At 38.6% G+C, this 24,541-nt stretch overlaps 1 protein-coding gene across 3 annotated transcripts in view; it reads right to left on the bottom strand.

Annotated features, from left to right (window-relative positions):
* Positions 1-24,541, bottom strand: part of specc1 (sperm antigen with calponin homology and coiled-coil domains 1) — a 177,362-nt gene that overhangs the window by 39,525 nt on the left and 113,296 nt on the right. For 2 of the 3 annotated variants that reach the window (XM_055200567.2, XM_055200568.2), the window contains 2 exons: positions 23,142-23,274; positions 17,767-17,869 (listed from right to left, as the gene is read on the bottom strand). In XM_055200567.2, coding sequence (XP_055056542.2) covers positions 17,767-17,869; positions 23,142-23,274 — 236 coding nt within the window. The remainder of the gene's footprint in view (positions 1-17,766; positions 17,870-23,141; positions 23,275-24,541) is intronic. The other variant, XM_055200569.2, reaches the window with a different exon arrangement.

The following is a 24,541-nucleotide window of genomic DNA, read 5'->3' on the forward strand; positions in this document are numbered from 1 at the left end:
GGTGTGACTGAGCCCTTAGTCACTTCCATATTGGCTTCATCAGAGAGATCAGAAGGTTGCCCCTCGGTTTACACAGATCCGTGAAAATTGTTAATTTATACAGTAAAGAAACACAACACGCCTGGGCACATCCGCATTCTTAAATAAAAACCATCAAGACGACAAAAGCATCAAGCATTTTTGTTTACACAGACGATGAGGTAATTTCTTTAACTACAATTACAGTTTTTTTTATTCGCTTTGGTACTATTTTCACAAGTAAGGTGTACATTTTCAAAACTCTTAGTACAAAAATCCAAACTGATCACACTTGTAATGCAGCTAGTCATTCTTTCAAAACCTGATGTAATGCTTTCAGTGAGTTGCACATGTTTTCAGTCCACATAGTCATTGTTTCAAATTCAAGATTATTGTAATATGTAATGAGAACATTTGGTTTAATCACCAAAACACAACGGTATGATCTTCTTTCAGTTTAGTACTTTTAACAATCAGTTCATCCAACAGCAAACATTGCAAGATACATGTTTCAAATCAGCCTTAATAGTGCTGAAATTAATATGCTACAGTACTAAAAAATACATATTGCTGTACACAGTTTCACATTAGGCAATACACTACATTACTTACATAATCTATCATTTCCAAAATATCCATCCTATGTGTAATCAAGTGAAGGATCAATGAAGACATCCTCTACAATCATTTGAGCAAATTACAGTAGTTTTTTTCAGATATAATTGTAACATAGGTATACTTTCTATGATGTAACTGAATGAAAACATAAAATTTAGTGCACACATTACATTACATTACAGTAATTTGGATCGAGCCTGTCTTTGGCCGTAGATTTTTGTCCACCTCTTTGACCTCTCTGTGGGTCCCCATGCCCACCTCTCTGACGGATCCCTTGTCCACAAGATCTTTTTATTCCTTGCTATCTATTGTGCTTCATGTTGAAATAAATTGCCAGTGTTTACACCCCCACTTTTACAGTATATCTACTGTAATGACCAACTTTGGTTACCACTATGTAAAATCAATTAGCAATAAAGAGTATTTTATCATGTGTGGTTAGACATAATTTATATGTTCGTACAAACACAGGTTTTATTTTTGTAGTTCTCAAAATCCATATACTGTATATTGCTGAAATGAAAATATATAGGTTTACCAAATGGTTCAGTGATTAACCATTAAGATCAGTTGGATTTAGTGATGGTCAAATGTATTTACACAAATGAGATGAGAAGTATTTCAAAAGTATTGTGAGCATTGCATTGTGAAAGACAATTACTTCAAATGAAAGATATTTCTTTGATGACACAATGATTAGGTGTGGTGAAAAAGTGAATGTATCATTTTGTGTGTTGTACTAAGTCAATTGAACATGTGATTAAATGTTTGAAAAAACTGACTATTTGATGATCTGCCTTGAGTTTTGTACTAACAGTTGTGAAGTTTTACCACATACTTGTGAAAATAGTATCAAAGCGAATAAAAAAAACTGTAAAGGGGCCATGGCACAAGACTTTTTTAAGATGTCAAATAAATCCTTGGTGTCCCCAGAGCACATATGTGAAGTTTTAGCTCAAAATACCACACAAATAATTTATTATAGCATGTTAAAATTGCCACTTTGTAGGTGCGCGCAAAAATGTGCCGTTTTGGGCGCGTCCTTCAAAATGCAAACGAGCCGACGAAACCCAAACACCGATCACAACGATGGTGGTTTGTTGCAATTGAAACTCAATTGTGCTTTGAATTATTTTCTCTCTCTCTTTTTCTCTGCACTAAATGGCAGTGCTGTGGTTGGACAGTGCAGACCAAGGGGCGGCACTATTACAATAAGAAGTCCTTATGACATCATAAGGAGAGCCAAATTTCAACGACCTATTTTTTCACGTGCTTGCAGAGAATGGTCCACCAAAACTAAGTTACTGGGTTGATCTTTTTCACATTTTCTAGGTTGATAGAAGTACTGGGGACCCAATCATAGCACTTAAACATGGAAAAAGTCAGATTTTTATGCCATGGCCCCTTTAAAGCTGCCAGGCAAGAATTCAAAAACCTGTAGCTAACATTGCATACATTAAAGGAGCCAAAGAACGCATTAAAATAATATATGTAAATTGTTCTCTGATATCTACATAACAGGTATGTGGCTTTATTTAGTGCAAACATTATCCAGAGACTGTCCATGTGCAGATGTCCATTTACAACCCTAGGATTTGCATTTAGAATAAAATGGTCTATTATTACCTTATTTAAACGGGTCATGAATAATAATTTTGAGCTCTGCTCTGATTGGTTTCTCAGAGCAGCTCTTTTGAATAGCTGTGTGTGTGTGTGTGTGTGTGTGTGTGTGTGTGTGTGTGTGTGTGTGTGTGTGTGTGTGTGTGTGTGTGTGTGTGCGTGCATGTGTATGTATGTAAACAGACCTTATGTTTAAGCCTGTATCAGACAAAGATGCGGTATTTGAGGAATACTCAATTTATTGAAAATTGTTAATGGACATTTCTGAGTTGTAGGTTTGTTTTTTTTAGTATGGACCTGCAAAACGAAACTGTAACGTCAATAGCAGAACTTCAGCCTAAACGCTAGCATATAGCATGAACTAGCATATAGCGCTAACCAGAGATGTTCACAAGTCTCTGAGCTTGAGTCCAAGTCAAGTCTGAAGTCTCTGGGCTCGAGTCCAAGTCAAGTCTCAAGTCTCGTTGTAACAAATAAAACTCTAATAACAAATAAAGAAATTATAAACATTTATAAAAAAAACAAAGTTGCACATTAAGTATGGTCTAAAATTAGCATTAGGTACAGAAATTAAATTAAATGGATAATAACACTGTCTTTATTGTACAAATTAAATATTATTATAATTATTTTTGAGCAATAGAAGTGATTTTCTGTTTGTCTTGGGTTGTTTGATTAACATTAATGACACAGACTTAAGTAGGTTAATTGAGGTTACTGTCTCTTTATTAAGAACAAATAAGCCCAGACTGGTTTCTGACTGGTTTCTTAAGACATAAACAAAAATGTTTTATTAGAAAAAGAGTACTGTGAGATCATTTTGCGTGTATGTGCCTTGTCAAGAAAAGAAAGATTTTATGTTGGCTTAACTTTTGAAACACTTCTCTCTTTATGTGAACTACTGAGGGCACTTAAACGCGTGCTCAAACACAGGCAGAGGGCGAATTCCAAACAGAGCTTCAGGAAGAAGATGCAGCAGTCGCTTCACATAAAAACGTTACGTTGTTTTTCATTGCTCTATTCAGCAAATGTATGTTAATGGACTACATTATGACACAAAGTAGCGCAACTCTGGACCTGACTGGAGCTGGACCGGATACACTGAACCGCATGTGCGTACAAAATTCTGCTCACTTGAGCGCCTTTTTGCGGTTAAATTGTTTAACCATTTAAACAATTGCAAGCCTTAGAAACACGTTAATGATAAACTTACCCTATTTAAATCGCATGCGAGCCGAACAGCGGATCCGTCACAGCACTACCCAAAGCTTCAGATGAATGCCACAGCGGCTGCCTGCAGGTACAGTCGACATGTATGTTCGCGGCCGCGCGCGCGGAGCAGATACGTCACGTGTCACGTCGTGGTCAGGTTGTAGGTAACGGAGGGAGCTATGACAGCGAGCTCATCAGACGTTTCCTAAAAATAAACATTGTTCACAAGTCACCCGGCTCGAGTCCGAGTCGAGTCTGAAGTCTTTGAGGGTCGAGTCTCAAGTCGAGTCTGAAGTCACTGTGTGTGCGACTTAAGTCGCACTCGAGTCCGAGTCTCAAACTCGAGTCCCCATCTCTGGCGCTAACTCAGCATTCCCAACTTTGTTTTAGCATTGTAACAACATTGTAATTACTATGTACAGAGCTCATATTATTCATCTTTGCGTAGGTAAATACAGTTTTACATTCTATGGCACCTTTAACTTTACACAGTAACATTAGATCAATGTTGATATGCATTAGATATGATATGAACAAAGGTAATTTCCTTGTCAGTTATTTTCTTTTGTTATCTGTTGTAATTGATTCTATGTGGAAGTCTACCGGAAGTTGCATTAAGTCCACAAAAGCCGTTTATTTATGTTGTTGCTGCTGAAACCGTCCATATACACTTTATAAACTGTCTATATTATTTGCAATACGAAGAGCACAGAACTCGGCTATTGCAGCATTCACAATTAGTTATAATTGAATTATATCCAATAAAACCTTTTTTTGTCTGTCCTTTCGTCCTTGCGTCTGAGACCGGGGGGCGGGTGGTGTTCAGATGCCGGCCATACAGGCTCCAAACAAGACGGATGAGAACAATAAAGCAGGCAGTTTCCTGACACCTCATTTGAACTGTGTGCAGCGGATGAGGGCCATATGTGTGTGTATGTGTGTGGCAGTCAATACTCATATCACATTTCTGATAATGCCTCTTGTAATGAGGCTCATCTCTAAGCAAATCATTTTTCAACCTTCAAACGCCGTCACCGGGAATCTCCAGTACATAAACGCCACCACCTGCCGCTCAGCAACCAATAAGGTGGTCCGACTGAGGTCAATACATTATTATTTTCATTTGCGGGAGGTGTAGGGTGGCTATGCCTATGAGTGATTGTGATGTGAATGAATGAGATGAGAATTTAAAAAAGCTTGGAAAGAAGGGAAGCACCGTCCATCTTAAAGGAATAGTCTACTCATTTTCAATATTAAAATATGTTATTACCTTAACTAAGAATTGTTGATACATCCCTCTATCATCTGTGTGCGTGCACGTAAGCGCTGGAGCGCGCTGCGACGCTTCGATAGCATTTAGCTTAGCCCCATTCATTCAATTGTACCATTTAGAGATAAAGTTAGAAGTGACCAAACACATCAACGTTTTTCCTATTTAAGACGAGTAGTTATACGAGCAAGTTTGGTGGTACAAAATAAAACGTAGCACTTTTCTAAGCGGATTTAAAAGAGGAACTATATTTTATGGCATAATAGCACTTTTGGGAGTATTTCTAAGTCCGCTCCCCTTCTCACTTTCATAATGGGAGAGGGAGGGTGTTACTGCGCCGAGTCGAAGTACTCCCAAAAGTGCTATTACGCCATAAAATATAGTTCCTCTTTTAAATCCGCTTAGAAAAGCGCTACGTTTTATTTTGTACCACCAAACTTGCTCGTATAACTACTCGTCTTAAATAGGAAAAACGTTGATGTGTTTGGTCACTTCTAACTTTATCTCTAAATGGTACCATTGAATGAATGGGGCTAAGCTAAATGCTATCGAAGCGTCGCAGCGCGCTCCAGCGCTTACGTGCACGCACACAGATGATAGAGGGATGTATCAACAATTCTTAGTTAAGGTAATAACATATTTTAATATTGAAAATGAGTAGACTATTCCTTTAACATCTTAGCGGGTAATTAGTAGCTCTCTGTTCTTATGACCGATGTCTCTTATGACATAGTGGACCAGTAGCCTTCCTTGACCTTTTCTTCAGCCCGTATTAAACTCAATTTGGAGCGTGTGTTTTTCAGCTAACCTTTTCTCACCTATGCGATGCGAGAAGAGGCCTGTGGCCATTGCTGTTCACATCACTGCAATCTCTTACGGCTCTTTTCTGCGCCTCTGTCATCGGACACTCTTAAAATGGATAAATGAACAGGTAATCGTGCCGAGTGACGGATAAATGAGGAAACACATGCTGGGGACAGGAAATAAGAAATAAGGGAGTGAGATCCCTTGTGACCCTGCCTGTGAAAACCTTTTTTGCATTTTTCTGTTTTGTACATAAATCATCCTGCATTATGTAAAGAACATTCTGTAAAAAATATTATTTTCACATCTTTAATTTTGACCGATTAAAGATGTCAAAATCAATGAATTTGACAGACAGGGTCACATTCAGGGTCACATTCAACCCAAAACCACATTTAATTCTCTGCATTCTACCCTATTTTAGGGCCATTCAGATTTTATTATTTTATTTTTTTGTTGGTTTTAGGGGCTTTTATGGCTTTATTCAGACAGTATAGTAGAGAAATGAAAGTGTTGGGTGGAGATAGGGGAGCAGAATCGGCAAAGAATCACAGAAACCGGAATTGAACCCAGGTGGCCTGACCAACGGGCTATTTTTGTATTGTTACACACAGCATCGTTGCCAGGACGTTTGTATAGGGGAGGCTATACCTCCTGCACTGGGGGGCACACAGTGTCAGTGCCAGTGGGCGTTTAACAATCACATTGGTATCTTTCAAGTTAACTCAATTAAGTCCAGTAGGGGAGAGCGGGGTAAGTTGTCACACTTTTTACACTGCCTAACATTTACAGAGCACCATACATCATCTCATACCAAATGAAAGAAGGAAGTCTTGGCCACATATGTTATATTCATTAAATTTTCATATCTTATCTCACTACAAAGTTGTAAACTAATGAGTAGAGAATATTCACTTGTGACAATTTGCCCCATGGGCGGGTAAGTTGTCACACTAGATTATCTAAAAAGAAGAACCCTACTTAAATGTGATTATTGGTTTTAATTTTTTAATTCAAACCAGAACTGGAAATATTATCAAACAAATTATCAACTTGCCCCAAACTGACATGTGTTCTAATGTTGACTACATTTCAGGATTAGCTCAACATAGCTCCCCAGCTAAAATATTAAAAGACACGTTATTTCCTCAACAAAACTGTGCTAACGTCAGATAAGAGCGAACTTGAATGTTAACACGAAGTTGGCTATAGAAGAAGTCGTCACACAAAGTGGCTATTTGGTGTGACAACTTACCGTATTTTCTGTACTATAAGTCACTTCAGAGTATACGTTGCATCAGTCAAAAATGCGTTTTGAATAGGAAATAACATATATAAGTCACAGTGGACTATACACTCACCTAAAGGATTATTAGGAACACCTGTTCAATTTCTCATTAATGCAATGGTGTAATGGTGTGGGGGATGTCTTCTGGGCACTCTTTAGGCCCCTTAGTGCCAATTGGCCATCATTTAAATGCCATGGCCTACCTGAGCATTGTTTCTGACCATGTCCATCCCTTTATGACCACCATGTACACATCATCTGATGGCTACTTCAAGCAGGATAATGCACCATGTCACAAAGCTCGAATCATTTGAAATTGGTTTCTTGAACATGACAATGAGTTCACTGTACTAAAATGGCCCCCACAGTCACCAGATCTCAACCCAATAGAGTAGGGCTGCACGATTAATCGTTTTTAAACCGAAATCGCGATGTGAATGGATGCGATTTTCGAATCGCAAGAAATGCGATTATTTTGATTCAAAACTATTAAATATAACAATCATCTAGTACGCAGTTTTTGACAGTTCGCTTCATGCGCATTTTACGTTTGATGCAGTTTAGACCAATAGAGTGCATGAACACTGAGGTGCTGACAACACGTCATCACACCAGTTGGATAACATGAGCGCGAGCGACAGTTCAACTCCTCAACAAAGTGTACGGCCAAATGATTTCCGCGATGCGGAAAACACGGACAGAATCGCGAAATGCATACAAATGGAATTAACTGCACAACGCGGAATGTCATGAAGTTGGCAGATTTTGGATTCAGTCATTTTAAAAACGCATTATAACTCATTAACCGGCAAATGAAAGGACAGAAATGCGCGAAAACATTTCCCTTTTGTGTAATGTTGGACTTAAAGAAAGGTGTATATACGTCCGTTTCTCGTCATGCATCGCAAACAATGACAAACGCCTCATCAGACTATAAGCAGGTTTCATTAAAGCCCGGAACACAGCAGACGAAAGAGGTACATTATACTTTCTTGCACGCGCACATCTGCACCGCTTTGAATATTTACAGGCATGAGGGTTCATGAAGCGCGCACACAGAGAGCAGTCAGCACACGCGTGATCACTAAACTTAAGTTTTCTTTCTTGTCTAAGTGAACATAAACAGCTGGATGTTTATCAGTAGGCTATATTGAAGCAGAGCAGTTTAGCTGTCTTGTGTCTTAAAGTGACAGTAACCTGGTGCTTTCTGTGTCAGAAATGTTTATTACACACCAAAAATTAAAATCAGTCCTTACTCTTAACTGAACAAGCTTCTGCAGCTCCACATTTAAAATCCTACAGTGAGGACTGTGCAGTGTTTTATTTGTATTTTTTGCTTATGTTAAATCATAGATTCTAATAACTAATATATTTACATTTATTACAGATGCCTGAAAAGTAAAACAAGATGAGTATAGTCTTATGATTAAAAGAAAAACTAAACATTTGCTTGTCAGATGCATTGTTGTAGTGACAGCCAAAATACATTGGCCTATATGTTATTTTAAATAAAACTTTCAAAAAAAAAAAATTTAAATTGTATTTTTTTTATGTTCTTAGATTAAAAAAAAAAGTTTGTCTGCAGAATAGCAAAGTCCTGCAGACAACTTGGTACAATGTTTAAGAGGTTTTAAATAAACAATTGCACAGCATCTTTCTTTGGTGCTATTAAAACCACCACAACAAACCTGGATGTACCTCTTTTATTATATACTAATGAATCGCACTTTAAATCGCGAATCGCAATTTAGATCAGAAAAATCGCAATTAGATTTTTTCTCCGAATCGTGCAGCCCTACAATAGAGCATCTTTGGGATGTGGTGGAACGGGAGTTTCGTGCCCTGGATGTGCATCCCACAAATCTCTATCAACTGCAAGATGCTATCCTATCAGCATGGGCCAACATTTCTAAATAATGCTTTCAGCACCTTGAATCAATGGCAAGTAGAATTAAGGCAGTTCTGAAGGCGAAAGCGGGTTAAATACAGAATTAGTATGGTGTTCCTAATAATCCTTTAGGTGAGTGTATTTTATCAGGGTAATATTTGAATAATATTTGAATAATATGATTGGATTTTATACTAACAATAATGCAGTATTCCACTGTATTAAATATACTGACTGCCTTTAATTCTGTGCATGACTGCATTTTCATCTAACGCCACATCCATAATATGTTTTCAATTAAATGAACATAATATGACCAAACATGATATGGTTTAAAGTATGGGCTGAAATGCACCACTACATTATTAGTTTAAACCTCTGATTGCATACAGGCCACAAAATACCCATTATCTTTGCCCCCAGAGAACTGAATGGTTACGCAAATGCCCAATCGAAGTTTCCGGCATCTTGCGACTATCACAGTAAGGCTGAAACAGGAAAATCTCATGCTGGGTTTTCCGAATAAAAACAATAAAAAAGTTATGAAATAAACTGTGGGCTCCTGCTCGGAGGAAAAACGTAACAGTGGTCGGCTTGATGTAACGTGACCATCTGTCTTGTAGGGAATTTACGCTGACCACTGTAAAGCCCTGTGAATCAGCATTATGAAACAATAGAAACCAAGGGCGAGCGATGACTAAACACTGTAATGTCCAGCTTTTCCAACTTTATTAAAGCTAAGCTGTATTTACCATCTGCACATACTACAATTGTCTACGCGTAAGCTAATAAGAGCCAGAACAGGTCACCTGAGAGCCGTCTGCCTTTAGCTGCTGTTTAAATAAATCACCTCCTCAAGCTAAGTGAACAGGCCACTGTTTTCTGGTTGTGTCAGCAGCCTTTCTTCAATTTGTTTACCAGCTGAGCCCAATATGAGAGGGAAGCGTGTTTAAGCGTTTAACCAATAATCTTACATTCACACATGACAATGGAGGCTTGGATCTGGTCCCCTAAGGGTTTAATGGGCTTCATACGCGCTAATAAAGCAGCGAGAGACCCAGAAGAAACATTAGGGCCTCACACAGATCCGTACGTGTCCAATTACACGCTGTTTACTTCACAGTACATGTCGATGCCTGACACCGATGGCCCACCGTGGAAGAAATACCATTTACTTCATATATTGTGCTTACATATGAAGAGTTTGGTTCCAAAACGCAATAAATCCATTTTGACAAATTTCGGTAAATACGTGTTTTCTATACTAAGAAAGTGACAAGATGAAAAACACTATTTTCTGTTACAAACTTTCCCATAGCATCTTTAGGTTATAATAACATTACAAAATTCAAATCCATAACTTGATTTTCAAAGATTTATTACAAAAACGAAAAAAAATTTCCTCAAAATGCTAGAAATCTATTAATTCAATGTACAAACGAGCATTCATCTTTGCCATTTTATATTCATTTAGTTGAACAGTTGTACACACTAGTCCCTTTCACACATACAGTCTTTACTGGTAATTTACCGGTAAATTGCAGTTAACAGATCATGTGTGAACAGAACCTTTCCGGTAAATCAGTGCTCCCAATTTACCAGTAAGACAGGTTGTAAGATTACCAGTAATTTACCGGTAAGCGCTATGTGTGAACGAAAATTATAGGATTACCGGCATTTAGAACGGACGACGTCAGACCTTGCTGACAGCTTCGGGCCAATCATAGCGTTTTAATACAGATGACGCGTTTACCCCCGCACTGTTTACGGACGTTTCCACACACATGCTGCTTGAAAGTTGAGCACACCTGAAGTTTACGTCCACATTTCTTCACAAAAGTTGTTTAAAACAGCTTACCACCGAATTGCCGACGTCCTTAGCACGCCCTCTGTGAAGCCTAACGTGCAAACAGTAGTGTTGTTAAAAACGCATTTTCGGTTTGACGTCGTCTCATTCAGTGTTGTTTGGTCATGAGCAACTTCGCGACTGTTTACCACAGACGTGAAAACAGCACAATACGGAGCGTGGATATGAACGACGTGGATTGTTTACAAATACAACACTGAGCTCGCCGCGTGCTACAGGTACTTCCGCTTTCTCAACGAATTTACCGGTATTTTGATACTGATGTGTGAATGATGTCTTACTGGTAAAATAACGGAACGCCACTGCGTCTGTGAACAGCACATTTTTGTATTTACTGGTAAATTCATGGTAATTTAGCAGAATTACTGTGTGAAAGAGGCTACTGACTAAAAAAATAAACATTAATGTCATCAAAACACTTACTTTGTCATATTAAGATCACTGTCATTCCTGTGGTTATACTTGACGTCGTCGCTTAGCATTTTTCACACCGATCAGCTGTAAAATGTTTTGGTCCTGCTCGATTTTCGTTGACTTTGAGTAAAATAATGGAAAGTTTTTCATAAGATCCCCTGGGGTCAATGTGTTAGCATGAGAAACTTGATGCTGTCAGGAGATAAGCACCAGTCTTCCGAGTGCTTTGCGTAAATTATTAGATGTTGATGACAATCTTTCCCGTCACAGAAAACAAGCACAGGTTTATCAATGCTATTAAAGTATTATTTTGTTTTGTTTGTTGATCACGAAGTACAAAGTAGATGAGGAAAACTAGGACTCAGTGTACTCAGCGCGCCGCTATTGTTTATTTACATTGCGTTAATGGTACGCTGTAATTTCTGGAGTGGATTTACTGCGTTCTGTAAAAAAGGAGGAGTGGCGTTTATCGCATTTTGGGAAAAAAGGGAGAAAAGATGACAGAATAACACGGCGGATATTGGATTTTGCGTAAAATTAATTATTTACTTTTAAATACTGACCTGATATTATACTCATTTTGGCAGTAACTAATTTTTTTCAAAAATGGCGTTTATAGCGTTTTGGAACCAAACTCTTCATATTTACTATATATAAAATAAACATGCTAAAATAAATGTGGTTACTGATGCACACACACATATGGACACCACGAGATGGCCTATATAGATAGTCGCTCTTTAACTAGATCAATTCATAAGCTGATTTGTGCAACAAAGTCTGCTGGCGAAATGTTCAAGCTATGTTTGTTGTAATTGTTCATGGCGAAGCTGTGGAGACTTGGACACAAAATGTATTGAATGCTTTTGTCAAGATTATTTGCTTTCTGGTGAATTGGAAAGAAAATGAAGCAGTAACTTACCAAGAGGATTCAAATGAGCCATTACAAGTCTTATTACATGGAAGTCGCCATTTCACACCACCATGTTTCTACAGTAGCCCTAAATAAACAAACTATTCTATAGAGCGCGTTTTGATAAGTTTAAATTGATGATTTTATCAAAACATCAACTACATTGACTCATTTTACAATCCCACTAGCATGCTATAGTATTTAGACAAAAAATAGTATTTACGCACACTTTCACGTCATTGCCTATATGCCACTGCAGTGGCTTATTGCACTATAACTGGCCGTTCACACCAGACGCGGTAGAGGCGGCCAGCCCGAGTGATTAACATGTTAAGTCAATGCAAAGACACGAATAGGCATCCTGTGGTGATTGCTGTGGGAAACGCGCGAGTTCAAAAAAACTGAACTTTGTCGGATTTCCGTGCTACGTTAACCAATCAGGACCTTGCTGTAGTAGTGACGTGATTACAGGAAGTTGCAGAAGCCCCTCCCATGATGCAAATTTTCGTCCCGAATGACTAGAAATTCACGCACGGCTTTCACACGCGAATGAAGCAAGTAAACTCAAAATGTTTAAGCGTCCAACTAAGCGCAAATGCGCGCTTTTTGTCGCCTCTACCGCAGCTAGTGTGAACGCACCATTACAGTTAACGATAACTCGATTGATCGAACGTTCATTTAAACAATCATCGAAATATGGGAAATTGCATAAATTGACATCCCTATTTCAGACGCAGCCAAAATGTTTAAAAAAGCACTGGTCAAAAAGGCTATTTAACTTGAAAAGACCACATTAAACATAATTGTATGCAAAACCCATTCGGCATTAAATTAAACAAATGACTGCAATTACTGCTGTAGAACTATAACAAATGTAATTTCACTCTGAATAGCAAGTGCAATTAGCAAAAAACTACTTAACGCTATATAACCTGGTAAATAAAAAACTGGACTGTTGTGACTGCATGTTTTTATAAACCTGATTATAAAAACAAAACAATATGTGGACACAAATTATGTCAATTGAATGTTGTTCTCTTTACAATCAGTAAGGTAGAATTAGGAAGATGACAGGTCAAAACACAACAAAAAATTGAATGCAAAAAAAGAGTAGGGGTGGACAATAAATCAATAACAATATATTTTGCCGTATATAATTTTTTAAAATACCGTTGATATGGTTTCTAAACACATTTTTGATATTTCGATATACATCACAGGGTTCCTTGGCAGTTCACATGTCACGTCTAAAAACACATGTTAAACGTGGCTCAAAGTGCGCTCCCGTGACATCTTTTGTAGCCTAGCAACTATTAGCTGCACTCTCCGGGACAGTGAGGAAACGGAATCTCTGATCGGATATGAATCGCTCATCTGTACCTTGCGTCAAATCATACTATTGTTACCATGCGATCAATTAATCTGGTTGAAACTTTGGAGTGTTAGCCCAGAGAAGAGCTGTCACTCAGAAGTGCGAGAAGGAGGCGCAGGGTTAGTTCGCATCAAATCACAGCTTCTAATTGTGACACCATATAAGGAGGGAGAACGGGAGATGTAATGCAACACAAACTGATTAACGGATGAGGAAAATAGGCTTAAGCCATCAGGTGCCCATATTAGAAAAGGGAAAAGATGAACTCATGCAAAAGTTTAAAGTATATATGCAGATATGACACTTGTCTTGTTATGAGTATATGTTGTAGTAAGCTAGTATCTTATATATAGAGTTTTGTTCCAAATAGGGCTGTCACGATTATGAAATCTGGCTGACGGTTAATTGTCTAATACATTTTGATGAATATGACGATTAATTGCTTGTTTTAGGGCTTTAACGATTATGACGATTGATTGTCTTTTTTGTTGCTTGGACATTTCATTCTCATACATTTTTTTGTTTGTTCATGAAATAATTTTCACACATTGTTGTGATTTTTTACATTAAATCTTTTGCAAGGTTTACCTGGCTGTAAATATTAATACACATAACGCATATTTAAAAGTAATCTGATACTGTCTCGTTTATACAGGCACCGCAGCTCCCCCTTGTGTTTTTAGAGAGATGTGCACTTATTGCGGTGTTCTGAAATCATCGCGATGAGGTCAAACACTCGCAATGAGACGATTATTTAATCATTGTGACAGTCCTAGTTCCAAAACGTGATAAATGCCATTTTTTATTAGTTACCACCAAAAGCAGTATTGTATCTGGTCAATATCAAAATGTAAATTCTTCATTTTACGCAAAATCTGATATCCGCCGTGTTATTCTGTCATCTTTTCTCTCTTTTTTCAAAACCACGACAAACGCCAGTACTCCTTCTCTGCAGAATGCAATAAATCCGCTCAAATCATCACAGCGCACCATTCCACGCACTGTAAACAGTAATGGCGGCTTATTGAATTCATGCAGAATCGTAGTTTTCCTCATCTACTTTGTACTTCGTGATCAACAAACAAACAAAAACAAAATAATACTTTTGATGGCATTAATAAACCTGTGGTGGTTTTCTGTGGAGGGGAAGAAACGTAATCCAAGAAAATTTTACGAGCGAGGCACTTTCCATTATTTTATATGAAGTCAACGAATATATCCGATATATTGGCCGATATTTTTTCCAGAAACGCACAATAAAACATTAACAGATTTCCCTAACATTAGTTATTTGTAGTTATTTGTGAATTTTGACTAAAATAATATGATAATGTATTTTAAAAAGAAACTTGTCTCTTTTATTGTCTCGTGACCAACTCACCATGAACTCAATTAACCGTTGTTCTCTGGATCAGCAGGTTGCAGGATGTGTGACGCATTATACATGAGTGTTGCCAACAGGGAGGTTGTAGAGTGCCTTCTGGTGGACAAACTATACAACGGCAACACTCATGACATGGTTGAAGGCTGTTTTGTTTGTTTTTTTTTTATATTCATTTATCGGCCATTATGAATGCCGACAGGCCCGGGGTGGGTAATCGGGAGAACCGGGAGAATTCCCGGTGGGCCGCTTCACTTTTGGGCCGGTGGAGTTTTTTTTTTTTTACATTTGTCACTTTAGTGAGTCTATCTTCTCTTAAATGACACTTCACACGTTTCGCGTTGACACTGCAGCGCGCAGCCTCTGCATGGGTTGTACCATGTGAGGGAGTTTCCCCTCCCCTCCCATAGAGTTGGTTCGGTCCATAGCACGTCCCAGAAAACTTTTCTCCGGTAGGCTGGGCCGGCCCTACCGTAACAATACGCGTCTGAGAGGAGGAGGGCGTAAAAAACAGGTTGAAGAAAAAATTCATTGGAGGATGATGCTGCCAAATGTGCCAAACCTACAGATTTATTTTCAAGAGGACAACAACAGGTAACTTAAAGAGAAATAAGCCTAGTAATGATTAGCATTAGCAACGTAATTATTCGGCTAATACCGTTGTCAAACTATTTACAAGCCATTTTTTTTAGTTAAAATATTAGCCTTTTGTGTATACATGGCGATTCATAGACTTTGCAAATATTATGCAAGCAGCTTCTGAGCAGTAGATAAGCCAGTTCCCCGCTGAAAATGAGGAGGCCATGAGAAAACAATATGAATTAAAGTTACTTAACCCTCAGGTTGTGTTCAGAACCATATAACACCTTTTGTTCCCAGTCAAAAATGACCAGCCGAAAAAAAAAAGCTTATAAATCACTTGTTATGCTATATATTTACCCAATATTGGATTCAATATTTTTGTCAAATTGTTTTCTTTTTTAATTAGGACTGGGTTTTATATTTCTATTTGCATCTGATTAATCATAGGCCTCATAGCATTAGCAATGATAATAATTTATCAACCTTTTCTTGTGGAATAGATTCTAAACAGGGCTGGGTTATTTTTGACCCATAATGGGTAAATATTGGACAGAACACGCTGCCGGGTTAAAATTGACCCAATGCTGGGTTGTTTTAACCCAACTGTTGGGTTATTATAATCCATGGTTGCATAACAACAATCCAACATTGGGTTATTTTTGGCCCGGCGTGTGTTCTGTCCAATATTTACCCATTGTGGGTGGAAAATAACACAGCCTTTTTTAGAGTGTAGAGGAATATTTTTGTTAACTTCTCATCTTAAGTGAAATATTATTTAACTTTTACCTTATTTGTTTAACCATGATATTAATAGAAACTATAGTAAGAGCTGGACTGTTGCTTTATTTATCCAGTTTGAAAAAAGTGCTAATTTGGAATAACACTATGGAAAAAGTGGGCCGGTCTTGGGCCTGAAACTCCCGGGCTGAAAAGTGGCCCCACTCCGGCCCTGAATGCCGATATGATAGTATGGAAAATGCCTAATATCGGCTGATAATATCGGCCTGCCGATATATCGGTCGGGCTCTATTGAATGCACATTTATATATTGATTCAATAGATTTATATAATTTTGAAGAAAAAATTTGATTTATTGCATTTTGCGGAACAAATAATCAGTTTTTATAATACATTTTTGAAAATCAAATTGTGGATTTGAATTTTAATGTGCTATGTGAAAATTTGTAACAGAAAATATTTTTTTTCATCTTGTCATTTTCTTGGTATAGAAAACACATTTTTACCCAATAGAGGGCAGCGCGTCATAACCTGAAAACCACGCCCACCGGGGGGGAAACAATCCAACCGTCTCCATTGACTTTGTATTGCGAGAGGCCGCCTCCCCGTCATCTCTGGCTCACAACAAAAACAGAACAATGCCCAAAAGCTGCTGCGCGACAAGATATACAGCCAACAAGCCAAAAAACCCAGAAACACGTTTTTATAAGCTGTCGAGCCAGAAAAAAGTGGATCGCCGACTACGTTTCCCCCTAGTGGACGCAGTTTTACTAATAGGAGTACTATGAAAAGTTGCCTGTTTCCACTTTTGTGTCTTTAAACGCTCGTTTTTTGAGGTCGACAGCTTTAGTTTAGGTCAATAAAAACTTTTTTGGCTTGTTAGCTGTACATATTGTCACACAGCAGCTTTTAGGTATTATTTTGTTTTTAAGTTTGATCTGTAAATAAGTTTTTATAAGCTGTCGACCCCCAAAAAACGAGCGTTTAAAGACACAAAAGTGGAAACCGTGAAACCGTAAAAACTGTGGTTTTTAAATTTGCATAACTGCGCTCTGTCTCTATTAGTCAAAATAGATTTATCATATCATTATGTAGCTTGCTATGCAGTTACATTGATCAAAACTATGGAACAATAAAAGTCAATACTAATCAAAACAACATTCATACCGTTACTGGATTTATACTGTATCAACAAAAATGAATAAGTATATTGGCGATAAAAAGTTCGACCATATCGTCCAACCCCCTCCCCCCCAAATAGGTATTGCTTTTATAGTAATTCAACTTAAGCCAAGCTCACATAGGATTTTCAGACCGCATTTACTCCAGTTTCCCCTCCCGAGAATCTGAGACTCCAGGACTACGATCAGTTCTGATGTTGAGCTCAGATTATCATGTTATGTGTGATGATTACAAATCGAATCTTACGCCTCCCGATCTGCCCCGATCACATCAAACATTTTTGTTATTTAAGATTTAAAATCAGGATGATTACATCAGTACAGTTGTGGAAACAACACGACTGCTTGATTAACCAATCTGGCACAGCAACACTGAAACAAATGGTGACATCAATTTGGGAAAAATCTATTACAAAGAAATTGCATTTTCAGTTGCTAATGTCCATGGTGTAGAAGTTACACACTTTACCGTTAAACCCATAAATTCTTTTTTACTTTACATTCCCATCGCAATGTTGTATTTGAACAGTCTGACCAATAAAACTTCACTGAGAGAGAAAGAGAGAGAAAGAAATAGGGGTCAGGGTCGGTGCTCCTTACCGGATAGCCCTCTGTTTTCTTTTGGCACCACTTCAGTAAAGCGTTCCTCTTAGATCCACCGTACTCCCGCGCCAGAGCAGACAGAGGGTCTGTTCTTTCCACACTAGCATCAGAGACACACACATACGTATGAACACACACGTACGGTTGCTTACACAGCATCTGTAGCATTATGCTTGTTTATGACTTTTGAGAGCGTGTGAGATACATTCCCACCAGCAGCTTCTCACTTTTTAAATCTAGATCCACTTGTGTGCGTACAACTGTATGGTAAACACAGAATATCTGCGGCAGATATATACATGGGAGAAATACTTGAATAGGTTGTACGTGACTTTGGCCCGTTTGAGTGTAAAATCCTCACACACATGTGTTAGTTTCTCAGTACATGAAGGTCGCCCTGTGAGAGGAACAGCATGAAAGATCATCAGATTGTCTTACTGTGTGCTCATGGGAATTTTAGATGACTCTGTGGTCATTGCACCGAGAGTCAAAACACTGTCAGGGTTTATCAGTTTGTCCGTATGTACGTAATCCCACGAAAAACTTCATTTTTTATTAAAAATATACTTATGTGTATGATATAATTTTAATAGCATATTTTCAAGCATATTTTTGCACAGACATGTAGGGTAGCAAAATTTTGGGAATTTTCAAGGCTGGATACTTTCCATGGGAATTAATGGAAATATATTGAAATTAACAGGAATTATTGGGGATAAACTGGAAATTAACAGGAATTAAAGAAAAATTTGAAAAAATTGCAGGGAAATTAAATGTAGTTAAAAAATATATAATTTTGTTTAAAACAACAAGATTTAATGCAACTTCATTTGAATTTTTTTACCCTGCACATTTCTCAGTCGCATGCATACTGCTTACCCCGGATTTCCACCGACTGCGAAACGGCTGCGGATCTGCTGCGGAACGGCGGTGGAGTCACCCCGGATTTCCACCGACTGTGGAGCGGCTGCAGATCGGCTCCCCTGCTTTACGGCTCCGCACTCCGCCGTCCGCTAATACCCACCGGATCCGTATTTGTTGCAGAGCGGCTGCGTGCTGAAGTGACGAGGACCCGTGAGTTCTCGCAAATTCACATGAAGATCGCGCGATATCTAGTTCTGTCTCCGCCCATTATGACGTTGAATTATGACGTTATTACAAACCAGCCCAGATCACAACACGAGATCTCGCCAATTCAGGTATGATCACACAATAAAGTCATGGCTCCGCCCTGCGGAGCTGTCCGGCATCCGTCAAAAATAGAAGCTCTGCGTATTTGTGCCGGAGGGCTGCGGATGGCCGGAGCTGTGACGGATTCGGAACGCAGTCAGTGGAAATACACACATTGACTTGAATGGAAACCGATTGACTCCGCCGCCGTTCCGCAGCGGATCCGCAGCCTTTCCGCAGTCGGTGGAAATTGAGGGTACGCAGTCGGTGGAAATTGAGGGTCAATCGCAAGATCTTGTGTTGTGATCTGGGCTGGTCCAGCAAAACGTCATAATTTAACGTCATAATGGGCGGAGACAGAACTAGATATCGCGCGATCATAACGTGAATTTGCGAGACCTCGTCACTTCAGCACGCAGCCGCTCTGCAACAAATACGGAACTGGCGGGTATTGGCGGACGGCGGAGTGCGGAGCCGTAACGCAGCGGAGCCGATCTGCAGCCGCTCCGCAGTCTGTGGAAATCCGGGGTTACTGAAGGGCAAATGAGGCCACACCCCCTGCGTGTACTTGCATTCTTCCATATGCACAAATCATTTCTTGAAGCCAGTAAATCAGATATGTAAATGTAAGCTAGCACTATTTAATTAACGAATTTATGAGGCTAGCTATCATGTAGCTAGCTGAAGGTGTGATGCTCTTTCTTCTACATTCTGCTAGCCAGTTTTCTGTTGTCGTACAGAATTAAGTTACCACCCAAAAGTTTGGACACATTACTCTTTTTAATATTTTTGAAATAAATCTCTTATGCTTATCAAGCCTGCATTTATTAAGCCTGCATTTATTTGTTCAAATAAATCCATGACTTGAGGGGCGTAAGTATCAGGATTCTTCAAAATTTGTATTACCTTGCATGCATGTCTGCTTATGACTAAACTAAATGTTAATTTATGTTTGAATGTGATATAGTTTATATACATTTCCCAAAATTTCCAAATAATTCCCATAAATTCCCGTTAAGTTTCCAAATCTCCCCAAAGTTTCAATAAATTTACTTTTCACCCCTTTGCAACTCTACAGCCATGTCAAGTCAAATGTATTGGTAACATTTAACTTGAAGGGGTGTTCATAAGACTGATATGATACTTTCATAATCATGATATCACAAGTGTCATGAACATGAAGGAAATTTTTTATAGCTGTCATTAAGTGTCATTTGTTCAGTTATGTCATTTTTAATGCAAAGATGACATTGTTTCAGATGTCTTTGATATGAAAACTTGACATAAGCCAATACATCATAACTAATCTGTCATAAACATGACATAGCAGAATAATTATCAAACTTAAGAATCTACCTAGCTTTATGGGTTAACATTACATTAAAATGTCATTAAGTGTTAATACTCTGTCAAATAATTTTAAATACCTTAACAAAATGCAACAGACGCAAAATAATATATTTAACTTTATGTATGTGAACAATACTGTACATAAAAAACTGACAACAGAACTTGTTCTTCCTCACACAGAGGGCTCTGAAATTTTCTGACAGAAGAAAAAACTAAAAAAAGTTTAATCAATTTAATTTATTGTAATAAACTTTGCAGCGATATGGGCCCAACACTGCATGGCTTAACCCATTATTGTACTGTTTTCATTTCATTTTAGGTGAATCGGTCTCCAAATGCAATAAAATATAATTGTATCAATTTTAATTATTATTATTATTATTATTATTATAGAATGATTGATTTTATTTGTTAAACACATGGAGGAAACTTAAAAAAAAAACATTATGAACTGAAGAATATTCATGATATTGTTATAAAATTTTTTGACAGAGCATTAACACTTAATGACTTTTTAACGACAAATAATATTTCTACCACTTTTTAATGACAAATTCAATTTGTATCACTGGTAATAAGTGGTCAGTTATGTCTTGGTAATATCAAGTTGTCATGACAAGTTATGATGTATTGGTTCATGTCAAGTTGTCAAAACAAAGACATCTCAAACAATGTCATCTTTGCATTAAAAATGACATAATTGAACAAATGACAATTAATGACAGTTGTCATAAACGTGCATCAAATCTCCTTCATGTTCATAGCATGTGTCATGTAATGATTATAATTGTGTCATGTCAGTCTTATGAACACCCCTTTAAGTAAAGTGTTACCAATGTATCTATATAGCAAATTCAGCTGCCTAAAGCCTGTAGTATGTTTTGTTACGTGGAGGTGAGAATACGCGCACTGTCGAATGCACAGACCTACACAGACGTTCAAAGCATTTGCATTGTGACAAATTGCAATGCATCTCCTGGCCTACATACTACATTCTCTTGCAGGCATTGTTATTTTCGACAAGGTATTTGTTTCAGAGTTCATTCTAGCCACCAGTCAGACCATTGAACAAACAGAAACCGGAAGTTAAGTTCCAGCCAGACGCGTAAACGCACGTGCGCCAGATGAAACCGTCTATATTTCAGGTTTAAGCCCAGAGTATAGTCTGTTTTTTACGTGTACGCCAACGTACGCACACGGTTGAATGCATAACCTTGAAAAGTATCGTTTATTTGACTCGTATGTGTACACAGACGTTCGACAAATGCGCATTACGACATACTCCTGTATGCGCATGCGCACCCTTTACGTAAAATGTACGCACGGTTTCAAAAATCCAGCGGTCTGCATACAATACATATTACTCTGATGGCGAAATTGGCATTACACACACTATGCAGTCCTATACTTAGGGCTAAGCTTTTAGATGCACCCATAAAAGTCAAGTAACCCTACATGTAAATTTTTGACGGGTGGTGTGTGTAACATTGCAGCTCTTCCCAATGAACAACTGAACTTAAACTGATCTTTAATAAATCTAAAAAAATCTTGATATTTAATAAAAATATACACATTAAAAATTACTATCAGTTTTGTTCACTGTTAAGATGACTACAAAACTTTTTTATCTTCATATCAGTCAGTGGCAGATGTGATTCTGCCAATGTTTGTGATTTACTGATGGCAATGGCTTGTGTAACTGCAGGCACTGTTAGTAAATACAGAAACATGGCGAAACAACTGAGGAATGCAAATGTGCTCAGGACACTTCAAGTTCACGAATGAGAAATGCAGTTTGGGGCCATTCTGAATCATCTTATAACCTCATGTCTATTTGTTATCTAAATAAAGATTTTCAGCAGTAGTATTTAGCTGTTTATTTTTGCCAAGACTGAGCTATATGGGGAGGCTGCAGACCTGGAGCCGGTAGATCTGCGCCCCTGGCGGTTTTGCGCCCCTGGCAGTTTTGCGCCCCTGTTGCTCCTCGTGCGTCCAGTAGTGGGAGAGGGAAATACAACTAGGATAATAGCCTATTTAAACAACCGTTTATGAGCACTATTTATTAATATTACACATTTAAACGAAAATTGTATAAACTTACAGTGTACACTGCAGTCTGCACACTACGGAACCACAGACAGTAAAAAAATCCATATAGTCCAGGTCTGGTCATCTTGGTTTTTATTATTGGAGATAAAAATAAGGATCATGGGTTTAAATAGTTTTGCATTATGATACGAGTGTATATTAGCGTGTTTTCCTGTGGCATTTGAAATCGATTGGACCCGGAAGCGGCGCATGATGACGTCACACTTAACTATTTATATTTATTTATAAACTGTTTTTATATACAAGAGACTGACTGATATACGATGTTGTGAATTTATATTAAGTTACATTAAGATATTAACCATATTTAGGCCATAAGCATAAAAAAGTACTGTGTAATCATATGGATCCTAAATTAAATATCTGCTGTACAATTCACAATAGGTCGTCATACAGCTACAAACATGTCCTACATAGCATTTTATGAAGACAAACACAATGTAACTTTTCTAAAATTCCAGGGGTCAATTCGTATCGCTTCAAGAAGGTCTGCTGCTATCATACGGATATATGTCTAGGCTCATATACTAATATACAGCCTCCCCCTACTGGACGCATGAGGAATAACAGGGGCGTAAAACTGTCAGGGGCGTAAAACTGCCAGGGGCATAGATCTACCGGCTCCAGGTCTGCAGCCTCCCCCTACTCAGACTGAGAGAGGAGGATGAACTCTAATGTTGCTTTAGTGCCTCTAGTGAGGAAGACGTTAACTTCATCTGTTTCATTGAGCGTGTGAAGCTTACTTGAGTTTGCTGTTGGCTCTGTTGTAAGTAAAGGTGGAGGTCCGGCTGTTAAAATGAGATGGAGGTTTAATCACCGACTCTAAGGATGGACTCTTCCTCATAAGGGATGAAGATTTCAGTTCGTCACACGACCCTGTGAGAGACAGAACAACAGGTCCGTATAAAAACTTGTACATTGTGTCCTATTATTCCCATTTCACCAGGTTTCCAGGGAATCGCAGCTCTCCGAGGACATATTAACACTACTTCCAAAAGTTCTGGGCTCTAGTGACCCAAATTTATTTAAAGGAATTGACACACTGCTTAATCATACAAAACTTAGTAGTAGTACTAAGCAACACATTCTCACTTCCCAAGGCGTCAAAATCTGAAGCATGCCCAAACGCCCCCAGCGTCAGCACGAAGACGCGAAGGGTGCCCCTATGCGTCACTATATCGACGAAATGGGAACTCCCTTACTTTCATGCTAATCCCCCAGCGCCGGACACAGACGAAAGGGAATCCCGGAAGGTGATGCCGTCACGTTATGCGACGATCGGCAGGATCATGCCGCTTCTGGACGGTAACTACTCAATTTTTTTCCAATTTTTAAACCATTATCACTTGGGGTTGGGGTTAGACTTGGGGTTTGGATGTCAGTTTGTTTATACTTTTTGTCTTCTGATTTTTAAGCCACTGTTGCTTGGGGTTAGAGTTCGGGTTTGGGTTAGGATGTCTGTATTGGTTTGTACTTTTTGTCTTCTGATTTTTAAGCCACTGTTGCTTGGGGTTAGAGTTGGGTTTGGGTTAGGATGTAATTTTATGTAACAGAAAGTCATTCTAACCCCAACCCCAAGCAACAATGGTAAAAAATTTGGAACAAAAATTGAGTAGCTACCATCCAGAAGCGGCACGATCCCGCCGATCGCCGCACAACGCGACGGCACCACCCTCCGGGACTCCCCCCCGTCTACACCCGACGCCAAGGGACCAGCACGAAAGCAACGGAGCTCCCACTTCGTCCATATAGCGACGCATAGGGGCACCCTTCGCGTCTTCATGCTGACGCTGAGGGCGTTTGAACATGCTTCGGATTTTGACGCCTTGGGAAGTGAGAATGGGTTGCACTAAGGAGAGTAATGATGGCTTCACAGTTTTACTGTCAACCTTATTAAGTATAAGGCCATTTTCACCAAAAACAATCAGAGCACTTTGAAAATGAACCACATGGGACCATACAGCCAAAAGTGTGTTACTGTTAAAGGTACAGTGTGGTTTTTTTAGCGGCATCTATCTGTGAGATTGCGAATTGCAACCCACCTCAATTTTGAAACGCAAAGAGAAGCTACGGTAGCTCAGGACAAACATTTAATCGCTTGAGATGTAGAGACGAACGCACTCTGTAAAACAGTTGGTCCGTG

Source organism: Misgurnus anguillicaudatus, chromosome 22, assembly GCF_027580225.2.
Source record: "Misgurnus anguillicaudatus chromosome 22, ASM2758022v2, whole genome shotgun sequence".
Taxonomy (NCBI): Eukaryota; Metazoa; Chordata; class Actinopteri; order Cypriniformes; family Cobitidae; genus Misgurnus; species Misgurnus anguillicaudatus.